Genomic DNA, 16,115 nt, shown 5'->3' on the forward strand with positions numbered 1-16,115 from the left:
CCCAATATTTCGGATTATAAATACGGGTTAAACCCGGTTTGGATTAACTAAGGGCCTCGACCATGTAATCCATTATACAAAATTCAGCCCATGTTATCTAGGAAAGCCCTTTTAGTTTAAGTACTTTTTTCTTTTCTTTTTTGAAAAAAATCATATATAATACATGAAATATTATATTTATATAATATCTCATAAATAATATATTGTATACAAAATTTGGGTCTTAAAATTTGTGATTGTGCAAAGTGAGTAAACTTCATTAAATATTTTAGTAAATTATATAATTCACCAATAATTTCAAATTAAACCATTCATTTTAAAAAAATTTAATTCAAGCCATAAAATCTTTAATCTTTTTAATTCACATTTTCAATAAGTTATTTTTAATTGTAAATAAGTGCACATAAATTGTGATTAAACTTCACAAAATTTGTGAAAATTTAATATATGAAATATTATATTCTCATATATTATATATTGTATATAAAATTTGTGGTTAGCAAGTGACTAAGGGTGTTTGGTAGACTGTAATAGGTAATATAATGTAATAGTTATTTCTATGGTTTATTCATTCTTTAATTTGGTCATGTTTTTATTATAGGAAATAGTCATTTATTATGTATAGTTATTCTTCAAAATGAGAAATAATTATTCTTTTCTAAAAGGATTATAATAGCTATTACTTAGTAGGTGCAATAATTTCTAAAATCAATATATTTCAAAATAAAATTGTGGGGCCCAAATGATTTACGGGCCAGGCCCATCTACCTGGTGAAAATCCGAAGGCCCAAGCCGAGGAGGGCTATGGCCCAAGCTCGACAAAATAGCCTGTGGATATCGCCGAGGACGGCTCAGTCCTCGGCAGACCCAAAGTCCCCCCCCTGAAGGAAGGGTAAAAACGGTATAGGACCGAAATCAGGACGAAAGATCTAAAATATCCAGGGAAAGCTGCTCTCACTGCCATTCAATGCTCTGAACCTGACAGAGCCGCAGTCTTTGGCTTTTACAACCACCCCCAACGACTTTGAATATGGGCTGATGGGACAAGTATCAATTTTGGAAAGATTGACCCTATACGTGGGCGAAGGACAGTGGACGCAGGCGAGTATAAAAGGAAAAATAAGTAACCTAAAGAAAGGGGTTGGGAAAAATGGCCAAAAACCAGAGCCTCCCAGCCCACCTCCAGGAGAAAGACTCCAGGGGTGTAGGAAAACTTAAGCTGGTACGAACACCGCGAAAAACCCACCGCCTATCAATCAAGGCCTAGCCTTCCAAACCCACGCTCTACAAATGATGTTGTTAGGGGCCTTTTCACGTGCGAACCCGACACTGTTACGGTCTGCCACGAATCGCGTCCTTACAATTGGCGCCGTCTGTGGGGAAGGCTTGTGTGTTGGTATAGGAAGTGGGTCGATAGAGTTTCTTCGTTATATCTAACCGTTGGTTATAGAGTTCTAGTACAAAGTTCTGTTACGGACTACGTTTCTTGACTAGGGGCTTGGTTGAGGAGCTAACTCCCTTAAAGCCAAGGTCCCCCATAAAGAGCAAACTAGGCACGTGGTAACGTTAACCGTATGGATAAACTCTAGGGGCTTGGCTGATGAGCTAACTCCCCTAGAGCCAAGACCCCGCATAAAGAGAAAACTAGGTTTTGGACAGAACCAAGGCATTGCATGGTCTACGGACTCAAGCCTATGGGGAAACCAACTACCTGGATGTGGAAAACTAGGTTTTAGACAGAACCAAGGCATTGCATGGTCTACGGACTCAAGCCTATGGGGAAACCAACTACCTGGATGTGGAAAACTAGGTTTTGGACAGAACCAAGGCATTGCATGGTCTACGGACTCAAGCCTATGGGGAAACCAACTACCTGGATGTGGAAAACTAGGTTTTGGACAGAACCAAGGCATTGCATGGTCTACGGACTCAAGCCTCTGGAGAAACCAACTACCTGGATGTGGAAAACTAGGTTTTGGACAGAACCAAGGCATTGCATGGTCTACGGACTCAAGCCTCTGGGAAACCAACTACCTGGATGTGGAAAACTAGGTTTTGGACAGAACCAAGGCATTGCATGTCCTCGGACTCAAGCCTCTGGGGAAACCAACTACTTGGGACTCAAGCCTCTGGGGAAACCAACTACCTGGATGTGGAAAACTAGGTTTTGGACAGAACCAAGGCATTGCATAGTCCTTGGACTCAAGCCTCTGGGGAAACCGACTACCTAGATGAGGAAAACTAGGTTTTGGATAGAACCAAGGCATTGCATAGTCCTCGGACTCAAGCCTCTGGGGAAACCAACTACCTGGATGGGGAACCAACTATTTTAAAAAAAAAACTATGGCACATAAACCTCAAAATTCATCCGAAGAGAGCTCCGCGTTAACAGATGGGTTAATACCTTGATTGCGCGGATTCCTCGGTCCACCCTCTGATCCCCCAATATCAAAGGGGTTGATGCGATACGGCGTAACATATTATCCAGAAGCATAACCAAAGCCCCTCGCTACTCGGCTACCCTCTCGGATGAATTACTTAGAGTTTGTCGTACTCGGACATCGCTCTTGCATGCATCGCGTAGCACTCAGCCGTTATCCCGGTTAGTTCCAAGAGTTTAATTTATTTGATGACTAACCTTGTTATGTTTGATAATATTTGTAAGTCTAAACTAGTAGGAATCTGTGTTAAGGCCTTTCTCTGCCTAGAATATCATTAAGGGCAAACTCATATTTAATATTCATGCATAAAGTAGTGGTTACGGAGAAGAAAGATATGTATAGAGAAATAAACACATATTTTATTAAGACAAAGGAACAGTACAGTGTACAATGGAAAGCTGAAACAAAGCCTACGTCGAAGCTAACTACGTAAGTAACGAAGAATACAAGAGAGTAAAGATAAAGCCGATGAGGCAGTTCAGAGGAGAGGTTGGCTACTGCCTCGAGACCTTATTCCCCCTCCATGCTTTTGCACGCCCATAACTCAGGCAACAAAAGAACCCAACTTAGGGCCTGCACCGGTATAGAAAAGGTGCAGAAAACCTGACCTCAGGCTAACACCATCTACAGAAAAGGTGCAGGGAGCCGGAAGTTGGGAAGCCCCCGCAAAAATTTGCCTACTACAAGGCAGACGGCGCTGATGGCGGAAATTCCTTTTTCTGACATACCAAAAAACTGGCATGACCAGAACCTGCTTCGGATTTTGACTAAAAGAAGGAGAAATACCATCTTCCTCCTGTCAAGGCGGAGGACTGGCTTGAATCTGTGCCATCCTTGTCCATACCATATCACCTTGAGGATTCGGTGCCTCTGAAGCACGCGGAGACCTTTCATCCCTATCCAAGCCTCAAACATCTTGCTTTGGGGCAATGGCACTAGAAAGAGAGATCGCGGATATGGAAGAAATATAGTTCTGAAGGGAACGGGAGAGTTCATGTGCAAGTGAAGTGATCCCCTATCCCATTTATACCCAGAAGTAAACCGATGGCATTTAATTCGCGCAGCGTCCCAAGGAACGCTACAGACAAAATGTCTCTGGCTCGATTTCCAACGTCGTCTGCAACCCTGAGGATAAAGGAGTCTCGAGAGGGTGCACCTCGAACACTGGGACGCCAAAAGGTACCGCGTGATCAAAGGTTATGGAAACACCTCTTAATTTGTGGGCCCAGTAAATTCGCGGCCCAGGCCCGTTCAGCATATGGGCCCAGGGACAGAACCAAGGCCTTGTATGGTCCTCGGACCCAAGCCTGTGGGGAAACCAAGTACAAAAAATTATAAAAATTATAAGTTTTGGACAGAACCAAGGCCTTGTATGGTCCTCGGACCCAAGCCTATGGGGAAACCAAGTACAAAAAATTATAAAAATTACAAGTTTTGGACAGAACCAAGGCCTTGTATGGTCCTCGGACCCAAGCCTATGGGGAAACCAAGTACAAAAAATTATAAAAATTACAAGTTTTGGACAGAACCAAGGCCTTGTATGGTCCTCGGACCCAAGCCTATGGGGAAACCAAGTACAAAAAATTATAAAAATTACAAGTTTTGGACAGAACCAAGGCCTTGTATGGTCCTCGGACCCAAGCCAATGGGGAAACCAAATACTTGGATAAGAAAAGGTTTGAATCCCGTAAGATGGGTTACTTGGTAAAAATGTCAGGTCACTTCATCCACGGCTTAAACACCATAAAAGGTTAAGGCCAATAAAGGTGTAAGGAAGGGGGTGGAAAGCCCCAGCACTTAGTCATATAAAAAGGCCGCTCATTTGGTGGGTGTTATATCTTCAAATGGTTATTCCTTACATGACATCAAGCCTTCGTTTCTCTCCTCGGCTAGCATGGGGTAAGTATTACTCTTCACTGATCGGCCTTATTATGTCAAGCATTTCTATTAAAGTTATGGCGACGTCTTTTTATTATCAAATCTTTTGGTCTTAGCCGTCATTGATTTAGATGCTATATTAATATGCCGAGCAGCGTTTGTAGATCCAAAAGAAAAAAAAGCATAGAGACAAAACATGCGAAATAAAATAACAACGATTTTTATTAATACGAAAAATTATTACAATGTACAAAGAAGGGCTCGAACGAGCCTATACAAAATGCGAACTGCCTAAGCGATAGTTACATCCGTAGTACAGATAACTAAACTCCCAGGCGTCTTCTAAACTCGTTTTCAAAGTCTCTCCAATCTTTGCCTCGATACTGCTCATATAATGATAAGAACCTTCTCTTGGGAAGAAATGGCGGAGAAGGAAATAGTAAGGAAGAAATCAATGAAGAAGATGGAGGAGATGAATGAAGAAGATGGAGGACATGAGTAAAGAAGGAGGAGAAGAAGAGAGAAGAGATGAAAAGAAAGAAAAAGGAGCAAAAGAGGAAGAAGTGAAAGCACCAGGATGGAACTGGTGCTGGGAAGACTAAGAAAGGGAGATGGAGAATAGCCCCAGTGAAGGAAGAGAGGAAGAAGTAGAGACGCTTAGTCCCTGCCTCAATCCTAACTCCCAACACACTGGAGCCATACTAGGTATGCTCATAGGAGAGCGGTTGGTACTGATGATGGGTGTTCTCGACTCAGTCACGCCGAAAGTTTGACGTGACGAGTCCCTGCTTCGGATTTTGACTGAAAGAAGGGTGAGGTTGATTTTGAGTCTTTGCCATCCCTGTCCCGATCGAGCCATAATGAGCTTTATTGGAACATGGCGTCTATGGGAGGGGTTTGGCTCCTGCATCACTTGTTGTTATGATAAAGTGTATCACGATTTAGTTTGTGGACCAGTGGGTAAAATGAACCCTCGGGAAGGCCAAATATTTCAAATCTCAAAAAGATGAGAAGGAATTCTTTACAAAAACAATAACCTCCGTCTTTCCTTCTTATACTGAGGGTGGAGCGGGAGACATTTAATAGGTTCAGATATCCAAAGGAATCTGCCAACACGAACATGCCGGTTCCGTTTCTCCACCCCATCAAAACAAACCGCCGAATTAAAGCAGTCTCGTAAATAGTGGTCATTAAAAGCACGTTTTGGGATACCCAAACAATAAGAGCGCATCAAGCGCGAAATCAAAAGGCTGCCTCATAGACCGGCGCGTTTCTTGGACAGATGAGGAGCCGCCAGCATTATTAAAAGGCCAAATTGATTGGGCCGTAGGAAGAGGTTTGGCATCACCAAAACCCCCCTTTCCAACCAAGAGGTTGGACAGCCGGGTTTTGAGGGGCTATTGTGGGGCCCAAATGATTTACGGGCCAGGCCCATCTACCTGGGGAAAATCTGAAGGCCCAAGCCGAGGAGGGCTATGGCCCAAGCTCGACAAAATAGCCTGTGGATATCGCCGAGGACGGCTCAGTCCTCGGCAGACCCAAAGTCCCCCCTCCTGAAGGAAGGGTAAAAACGGTATAGGATCGAAATCAGGACGAAAGATCTAAAATATCCAGGGAAAGCTGCTCTCACTGCCATTCAATACTCTGAACCTGACAGAGCCGCAGTTTTTGGCTTTTACAACCACCCCCAACGACTTTGAATATGGGCTGATGGGACAAGTATCAATTTTGGAAAGATTGATCCTATATGTGGGCGAAGGACAGTGGACGCAGGCGAGTATAAAAGGAAAAATAAGTAACCTAAAGAAAGGGGTTGGGAAAAATGGCCAAAAACCAGAGCCTCCCAGCCCACCTCCAGGAGAAAGACTCCAGGGGTGTAGGAAAACTTAAGCTGGTACGAACACCGCGAAAAACCCACCGCCTATCAATCAAGGCCTAGCCTTCCAAACCCACGCTCTACAAATGATGTTGTTAGGGGCCTTTTCACGTGCGAACCCGACACTGTTACGGTCCGCCACGAATCGCGTCCTTACAAAAAAAAAAAAAAAAATTCTAAATACACATAACAATTATAAAAATAAAAAGTCATAAAAAATAACCCATCTCTCTCTCAAATTTAAAAAATATTATTTTTAAGGAAATATAATTGAATGAGTAAGATATTTCCTAAAATAAATCTTAAATTTTATTTTAATGTTACAATTCACGTCTAAACTTATGAATTTGTTTAGTTGTTCCATCACAATACATTTTATTCTCAGTAATAAAAATTACAATTTCTATTGTAATCCTTATTCAATACACCAAACATGCCCTATACTTCATTAAAAACATTGGTAAATTATATATATAATTCTCCAATAACTTGTGATATTTCCAAATAAAACCATAAATTTTAAACAGTTTTAATTTTACCGTAAAATTTTAATTTTTCAATTCACAATTTCAATAAATTATTTTTAATTTTAAAATAAATTCACATAAATTGTGATTCAACTTAACAAACACATACAAACATATATATTCCATGTGAAAGTATAAAACCTTTGCTCCAATATTTGTTATTTAGTTATTGTCACCAACATAGTCTTTTTAGTAAAAATAATATGATATAAATTCATTTCATATTATTTCTGTGGGGGCCAGTTAGTCAGGAAGTATTATTAAGGCTATACGAAGTAAGCCTATGGCCCAATCCGAGGACATTAACTAATCCGAGAATAACCAAATGAGATTATAATGGGAATGGTATAAAGAGAAAAATAAAGATAGTACAAGATAAGTCCAACACACGTCTGAAGAGAAAAGTCATCTCGGGAACAAGGATCCGAGGTCAGTAAGAGTGTCATATCACCCTAGACCTTCTTCAAAGTTACATCACAACTAGGAGTTGGACGTTGGACAAGGGGTAAGTAAAGGGAGGCAACAAATATCTTCAAAAGCTACTACCTCCACATTAAATGCCTCCCAACTAACTCTCTAGCCGCATTAATATGGAGGTGATACCTGAACAGTGACCAAGCAGTCTTGCAACTACTATTTTATGGTTTTGGGAGGTGTTGGATGGGATAAGAAGGAACTCCTAGAATCCAACCTACACGTATATGGTAGGGATAACACCAAGATTATAATATATAGCACGAGAAGGTGACCTAAAAGGGAGATCAAAGGAAAATCATAAAATCTAGGCAATAACGTTGTGGATTCTTGTAACTGTGTTCATCATCAAGATATTATAAGTTAAGTTTCTCAGGCTGTGTCGATGACAGATTTTCTTACTTTAATTGCGCTTAACAATCTTAATTCAGCAACTTTTATAGTCCATCTTTTAGAGTAGAACTAGTTCTTTCACCCACACTTTATAAATTCATTGTTTGGGCTTGTTGGGCTTAAACCCAATCCCATATTGAGTCTAATCCAAATATAGTCCTTACAATTGGCGCCATCTGTGGGAAGAGCTTGATCTATTTTGAAAGAGATTTGGGTGCATAGTCTAAGATGGAAGAAGCAGGTCCACAACAGGCAGCGACAGGTTCACACCAGGTGGATGCTAATTTATACCAGGCAGAATCAAGAGGATCCCAACATGGCAATCTGCATAGGAGCCGCAAACGGAGAGGAGGTTGTGAGGGAAGTGTGTACACAACTCATACCAATAAAAATCAATCTCGAGGGAAGAGCCATGTTTCCCATGCAAAGGATAATAGAGACATGCAACGTGAAATCAATGAATTGAAGAGGGAATTGCGTCACGCTCAGTGAAGACATTCGTCGCCCAGCTCCGAGCCGTCCTCTAAGGAGACAGATGGTGCTAGTTACAGACGGAGATCCAGAATTCCGCCCAACGAGACTTTATCCTATGACGAGGAGTACCACCATAGACGTAGATACAAGAGCCCGCCTCGCAAAGGCTTGGGGAACGATGCCATGAACAAGGCGCTGAGTCAAGTTTCTAAATCACCCTTCACACGAAACATAGAAGGTGCAAGTCTTCCTCGGCGATTCCATCAACCCACGTTCACCATTTATAATGGTCGAACAAATCCAGTAGAACATGTCAGCCATTTCAATCAAAGGATGGTCGTTCACTCCAAAGATGAGGCTTTGATGTGTAAGGTCTTTCCATCTAACTTGGGCCCAGTGGCAATGAGGTGGTTCAACGGTTTAAAAGCGAACTCTATTGACTCCTTTAAAAAACTCACCCGGGCCTTTAGTGCTCGCTTTATTACTTGTAGCAGGGTTCCTCGGCCTTTGGGATCCATATTATCTATGTCCATGCTGGAGGGTGAGACTCTGAAAGCTTACTTAGATAGATACTGGGAGATGTTTAACGAAATAGAAGGAGAGTACGATGATGTGGCCATTAGCACTTTTAAGGCTAGTCTTCCAGCCGAGCATGATTTGAGGAAATCTCTAATTGGTAAACCTGTTACTAGTGTACGTCAACTGATGGATCGGATTGACAAGTACAGAAGGGTAGAAGAAGACCAACTGCAGGAGAAAGGAAAAGCTAAGGTGATCCCTCAGGAGAGAAGGGATTTCAAGTCGGACCGGTACAATAATAACCGACTTCGGAAAGACTTTGTTGAGCAGCCAGGATCTGCCAAAATCCAGGTGGTTAATGCTGTGTTTCGAGAGCCAGTGCAGCAGGTGCTGGAGAAGATTAAGAATAAGCCGTTCTTTAAATGGCCAAACAAGATGGCAGGAGATCCTATGAAATGCAACCAGAACCTTTATTGCCAATATTATCAAGACCATGGGCATACCACCGAAGATTGTTGAAACTTGTAGGACCATTTAGACCAGTTGGTCCGAAAAGGGAAATTGAAGAAACTCCTACATCATTCTAGTGGACGGGGAAACCAAACGGGTTCAGAATTTCGGGGAGATGCTTCTTCAAGACTTCCTCTAGGCACAATAAATGTCATATTTGTTGCCCCAGGGAGAACCAGATCTTGTCCTTCTAAGGTATTGTCGGTATCCCGTTACCCAGCCGAGGAGTCTAGTGAAAAGAGTGATGATTGACCAAGGCAGCAGAGCTGAGATAATGTATCTTGACCTATATAAGGGGCTAAATCTAAAACCTGAAAACTTAACAGCCTACAATTCTCCTTTGGTGAGTTTTGAAGGTAAAATGGCCATTCCGAAAGATCAAATCAGATTACTTATGCAAACCGGCCCAGATGTGGTAGAGGTGGACTTCATTGTTGTAGATGCTTTCTCTCCCTACACGGCCATTATGGGCAGACCTTGGCTTCATACCCTGGGGGCCATCTCCTCTACTCTTCACCAGAAGATGAAGTACCCATTCGGAGGCCAGGTTTTGGAGATAGTAGGAAATCAGTCTACAGCCAGACAATGCCTGGTAGCAGCCATCCAAAATCGACCTGAGGCTAAAATCTCGACCACTGCTGATAACGGCTTATAGCAATCAGAAACTCCGGCGTTGCCCATCAATGGACCAGCCGACGAAGCGAAATGTGAAAATCTAGAGAAGGTAGCTGTTGGCAACGATCTGGAGAAGTTCTTTCAGGTTGGAGCTCAACTGCCTATGCAGGAGAGGGATCAATTGGTTGAATTCCTTAGGAAAAATGTTGATGTATTCGCATGGAGCGCGTATGAAGCCCCGGGTGTAGATCCAAGTTTCATTTGTCATAATCTGAATGTTAACCCTTCTATTACCCCGAGGATACAGCCACCTCGGCGTCCGCCAAAAAAGCACGCCGAGGCTGCCAGAAATGAAGTAACCAAGCTCAAACAAGCAGGGGCTATCAAGGAAATTTTCTATCCTCAATGGTTAGCTAACACAGTGGAGGTGAAAAAGAAACTGGGAAATGGCGTGTGTGTGTGGATTTCACGGATCTCAATAAGGCCTGTCCCAAGGATCCTTTCCCTATGCCTCGGATAGATCAATTGGTGGATGCGATGGTAGGTCATCCTCGGATGAGCTTTTTGGACGCCTTTCAAGGATATCACCAAATACCATTAGCGTTGAACGATCAGGAAAAGACAGCTTTTGTCACGCCCATTGGAAACTATCACTACAAAGTGATGCCCTTTAGTTTGAAAAATGCAGGGTCTACTTATCAGAGGATGATGACTAAAATATTCGAATCACAGTTAGGAAGAAGCATCGAAGTCTATATCGATGATATGGTTGTAAAGAGCAAGGTAGCGTCAGGGCACGTGGAAGACCTCACAAACATCTTTGAAGTTCTGAGGAAGCATAAGTTGTGCCTAAATGCATCCAAGTGTTCGTTTGGTGTAGGTTCGAAAAAGTTTTTGGGTTACATGGTGACTCAAAAGGGAATTGAAGTAAATCCAGATCAGATTAAGGCCATTAATGGCTTACAAGCACCTTAGAATCCCAAGGAAGTCCAGAAACTGACCGGGATGACTACTGCTTTGAATCGATTTATATCAAGGTCAGTAGATAGGTGCAGACCCTTTTTCCTTTTACTGCATAAGTGGAAAGGATTTGAATGGACTGAGGAGTGTGCTCTAGCCTTTCAACAGTTTAAAGAGTACCTATCTCGGCCACCCATCATGTCCAGTCCCGAGGTGGACGAGGTTTTGTTTGCTTACCTGGCAGTAGCCTCTCATGCGGTAAGTTTTGTTTTGATACGAGTAGACGGTGGTATCCAAAGACCAGTCTATTACGTAAGTAAGTTGCTTCACGAAACCGAGGTTCGGTATTTATCACTGGAGAAGGCCATTTTGGCAGTAGTGCATGCTACACAGAAACTCCCCCATTATTTTCAGGCGCACACCGTGGTTGTTCTAACTCAATTACATCTCAAATCAATACTTCGGAGCACAGATTATACCAGGAGGATTGCTAAATGGGGCACAATTCTAGGAGCTTTTGACATCAAGTACATGCTTCGTACCTATGTAAAATGCCAAGTTCTCGCCGATCTAGTAGCCGAGTTTGTTGAATTTCCTGAAGAAATAGATGCGAAGTAGCATGGCATGGATGAAAAATCAGTTAGCTTAATCTCCGCCCAATACCCCTTCAACCTGGAAAGTATATGTGGATGGAGCAGCAAACCAGTGGGGAGCAGGAGTGGGGCTAGTTTTGGTATCCCCTGAAAAGATCACCATTGAAAAGTCCTTGAGGTTGGGATTCTAGGCTACAAACAACGAAACGGAATATGAAGCTTTGTTGATGGGAATGACAATGGTCCAAAAAATGGGTGGAAAGGCAGTGGAAATGTTCTCAGATTCAAGACTGGTCGTAGGCCAGGTAAAAGGGGAACTGGAAGCCCAAGATACAAGAATGCAAAAATATTTGGGTCAAGTTAGGCATATACAAACGAAATTTGAATTCTTTAACTTATCGTATATCCCCAGAAGTGGAAATACCCATGCAGACTCTTTGGCTACCCTTGCCACTTCCTCGGCATAGAATTTGCCCCGAGTGATACTTGTCGAAGACTTATGCACCCCTACCCCAACAAAGAAAGATTTGCTCTGGATCCATCAAATCAAACTAGGGCCGAGCTGGATGGATCCTATATTGCTGTTCCTTGAAAGAGATATATTGCCTAAAGAAAAGTCAGAAGCTGAGAAAATATGAAGAAAAACTCCTCGGTTTTGGTTGTTCGAGGATAAAAAGTTGTATAAATGTTCTTTTTCTGGACCATATCTACTTTGCATACATCTAGAGGCGTCAGAATCACTCTTAGAAGAACTACATGAAGGAATCTGCGGAAGTCACACAGGTGGAAGATCTTTATCGCATCGGGCCATTTCTCAAGGATACTGGTGGCCAAGCATGTAAAAGGAGGCATAAGAGTATGTTAAAAAGTGTGATCAATGTCAGAGATTCACTCCAAACATCCATCAGCTAGGAGGAGGTCTTAACCCTCTTTCCAGCCCTTCGCCGTTTGCTCAATGGGGCTTGGATATTGTAAGTCCTTTCCCTAAGGTACTGGGAAATAAAAAGTATCTGCTGGTCGGCATAGACTATTTCACCAAGTGGGTCGAAACTGAACCTTTAGCTAATATCAGAGACGTGGATGTCAAAAGGTTTATCTGGAAGAATATCATTACTCGATTTGAGGTTCCCCATACCCTCATCTTGGATAATGGCCTTCAATTTGATAGCAAAGCCTTCAGGCAGTACTGTTCTGATCTGGGGATAAAGAATAGATATTCCACTCCAGCCTATCCGCAAGGAAATGGGCAAGCTGAAGTTGTCAATAAGGTTATAGTGAATGGACTTAAAAAGATGTTGGACGATGCAAAGAGAAAATGGGTGAAGGAATTACCTCATGTCCTTTGGACGTATCGAACAACGCCTCGGTGGTCAACAGAAGAGACCCCTTTCTCAATGACATATGGAGCCGAGACTGTAATCCCTCTGGAAATAGGTTTCCTGATGTTGAGAACAAATGCATTTACCCCGGATGGTAATGATGGCTTGCTGGAAAAAAGTCTGGACTTGATCGAAGAGCGAAGGGAGAATGCAATAGTCCAACTGGCCTACTACCAGCATAAGCTCAAGCAGGATTACGATACCAATGTAAAGCCGAGGCCGTTGGCCATAGGAGATCTGGTATTGAGGAAAGTTTTGGGAACCACCAAGAATCCAGCCTGGGGAAAATTGGGGCCTAATTGGGAAGGACCGTATCAAATAACTTCGGTGGCAGGAATAGGTGCATACTATTTAGAGGATCTAGATGAAAAAACTGTACTCCATCCTTGGAATGTAAACAATCTAAAGAGGTATTATTATTAATAAAAGTAGTCCTATTTAGTTTCTCTTTAATTTATTTCGATCATGTATCATGTGTTCCCCTATCTATTGAAGTATTAAACAGAAACTAAGTTATGTCAGGTTCCTCGGACCACAAACTTAGTGGAAATTAATACCATTTGACATCTATTGAAGTATTAAACAGAAACTAAGTTATGTCAGGTTCCTCGAACCATAAATTTAGTGGAAATTAATACCCCTTGACATCTATTGAAATATTAAATAGAAACTAAATTATGTCAAGTTCCTCGGATCACAAACTTAGTGGAAATTAATACCCCTTGACATTTATTGAAATATTAAACAGAACCTAAATTATGTCAGGTTTCTCGGACCACAAACTTAGTGGAAATTAATACCCCTTGACATCTATTGAAGTATTAAACAGAAACTAAATTATGTCAGGTTCCTCGGACCACAAACTTAGTGGAAATTAATACCCCTTGACATCTATTGAAGTATTAAACAGAAACTAAGTTACGTCAGATTCCTCAGACCCCAAACTTAGTGGAAATTAATACCCTTTGACATCTATTGAAATATTAAACAGAAACTAAATTATGTCAGGTTCCTCGGACCACAAACTTAGTGGAAATTAATACTCCTTGACATCTATTGAAATATTAAACAGAAACTAAGTTATGTCAGGTTCCTCGGACCACAAATTTAGTGGAAATTAATACCCCTTGAACTGAGTTATGACCAAATTTATAAGCCAAAGTAAAATCCATGAGCATCACTTAAAGCATTTTAAGGTACCTTGGACTTGCCTGTTATTCAAACATTTTAATATTTTCTTAGAGTTGGAAACTTATTAGAATTGATAAATTAAAAGCATGTCTTGATAGTGCTGTGGATTTAACAATCATAATCTACTCGGATTCTCAGTTAAAATATGTAAAACTGTGTTTTCCCTCATATCAGAAAACTTCACTCTTCTATGGCATATGGTTATGTATGAACAAAGAACACTCAAAATGAAAATTGCATAAACAAAAGATAAAATAATAATAACCCATGTAAATTTGGAAAGGTAAAATGTACATCTCATTAAAATTTGTCTTAAAAAAAAAAAAAGAATTTCATTACATTAACTATAACTACCCTATATTAAACAGAAACTAAGTTATGTCAGGTTCCTCGGACCACAAATTTAGTGGAAATTAATACCCCTTGAACTGAGTTATGACCAAATTTATAAGCCAAAGTAAAATCCATGAGCATCACTTAAAGCATTTTAAGGTACCTTGGACTTGCCTGTTATTCAAACATTTTAATATTTTCTTAGAGTTGGAAACTTATTAGAATTGATAAATTAAAAGCATGTCTTGATAGTGCTGTGGATTTAACAATCATAATCTACTCGGATTCTCAGTTAAAATATGTAAAACTGTGTTTTCCCTTGTAAGGACACGATTTGGTGACGAACCTAAACAGTATTGGGTTCGTACGTAAAAGGCCCAGACAATATGATTTGTAGAGCGTGGGTGTAAAGAGCTAGGTTAACTGTGGTATCTACCTCCAAGATTTTCTCTCAAGCCCATACAAGGTTTTCCTTCTTTTTCGTTGGTATAATCAGCGTTTTTTCTTAAGTCCCTAGTGTTACTCTCTCTTTCCTCCTTCTTACTTCTTTCTCTTCAGTTTTATGTGAGTTCTTCTTTTTTCTCGATCCCCCTCTTCATGTTCTTCGTTTAGTTTATATACTCCCCCTCGCGATCCATCCTCGCCGAACACGTGTAGATTGTGTCCGGGGGATTTCTTTCTGTCCCATCTGGCACCTCCTGGAACTTCCTATGGGCAGCTGTAAGGCTGCTTCCCTACTGCTCAGGTATCACCTCCACATTAATGCGGCCAGAGAGTTGGTTGAGAGGTCATTAATGCGGAGGCAGCTATAGTTTCAGATATTTGTTTGCCTTATCTCTTTCATCTTTAGTCGGCTACTCTACCCTTTGAGATGACCTAATTCTGAGATCTGATCGCGGTGAGACCACATCCTGATCGTCCTCGGACGCGATCGTCCTCGGACGCATACTGCCGAGGAGCATGACGTCCTCGGACGGGTATACGGCCTCGGATGGGCCACTGGCCCAACAATCCTCAACCAATTCTGAATCCTATGGGCCTATCAACCGAATGATCCCCACATCCCTCATATCAGAAAACTTCGCTCTTCTATGGCATATGGTTATGTATGAACAAAGAACACTCAAAATGAAAATTGCATAAACAAAAGATAAAATAATAATAACCCATGTAAATTTGGAAAGGCAAAATGTACATCTCATTAAAATTTGTCTTAAAAAAAAAAAAGAATTTCATTACATTAACTATAACTACCCTATATAAAAATAAAGAGTTATGGTTTTAACTTTATTTGGAGTTTGTTCTTGGAGGCTTTGTCAGCTGCTTCAAGAGGAACCACTTTTTCTTTTTCCTTGGGGACTTCTCCAGCAGGTATGGTAGTTGAAACTAAAGCCTGCTCAAAACTTTGGGAAGCTACCCCATCCTGAGGAATCTTTGCAGCCTTATCCGAGGAGTTATCTTTAGAAGCTTCAGGCTCTTTGGACTGCTCCTGCTGACTGGGAGGAAGAGGACCCTGAGTCTGGGCTTCCTCGGCGGGGTCAGCAACTTTAGAAGCCGCCTCCTCTTGGTTGGAAGGAAGGTCTGAGGCTCGTATGGCTGGAGGGATATAGACGTTTTCTGGCCTTCTCAACTCAGAAGAATCCTCAACCCCAGCTCGGTTGAGAGTTTCTTCCCAAGTCTAAGCACAGTAGGCTCAGCATATGGCAGGGACCTCTGCCTAGAGGGCATCCTCGGTCTCGGCTACGCCGATGTCGTAGCCATGTTGTTCAGCCTCATCCCTTGCCTTCTTGGCCTCTATTTTTGCCTTCTCCGCCTCAACTTTTGCTTTTTCGGCCTGATCTTTAAGCCACTGGGCTTCTTCCAATTGTTTTCTAAGGGTTGCCATTTGTTCCCTAGAAGTAGCCAACTGATCATTGGCCTCACGCAAGCGCTTCCTCTGATCCTCGGCTTGC

General features: G+C 41.7%; 2 protein-coding genes across 2 annotated transcripts; both read left to right on the plus strand.

Moving 5' to 3' along the window:
* Positions 1–8,246: 8,246 nt before the first annotated feature.
* LOC115980513 lies at positions 8,247–9,101 on the plus strand. The gene has a single exon (XM_031102746.1). It carries the CDS (start codon positions 8,247–8,249, stop codon positions 9,099–9,101), a length of 855 nt encoding a protein of 284 aa, XP_030958606.1.
* A 352-nt stretch (positions 9,102–9,453) lies between these two features.
* Positions 9,454–10,682, plus strand: LOC115980514. Its single transcript, XM_031102748.1, has 3 exons — positions 9,454–9,639; positions 9,748–10,134; positions 10,440–10,682. The coding sequence occupies exons 1-3, from the start codon at positions 9,454–9,456 to the stop codon at positions 10,680–10,682; spliced, it is 816 nt and encodes a 271-aa protein (XP_030958608.1).
* The last annotated feature ends 5,433 nt before the right edge of the window (positions 10,683–16,115 follow it).

The sequence above is a fragment of the Quercus lobata genome, chromosome 3 (assembly GCF_001633185.2).
Source record: "Quercus lobata isolate SW786 chromosome 3, ValleyOak3.0 Primary Assembly, whole genome shotgun sequence".
Taxonomy (NCBI): Eukaryota; Viridiplantae; Streptophyta; class Magnoliopsida; order Fagales; family Fagaceae; genus Quercus; species Quercus lobata.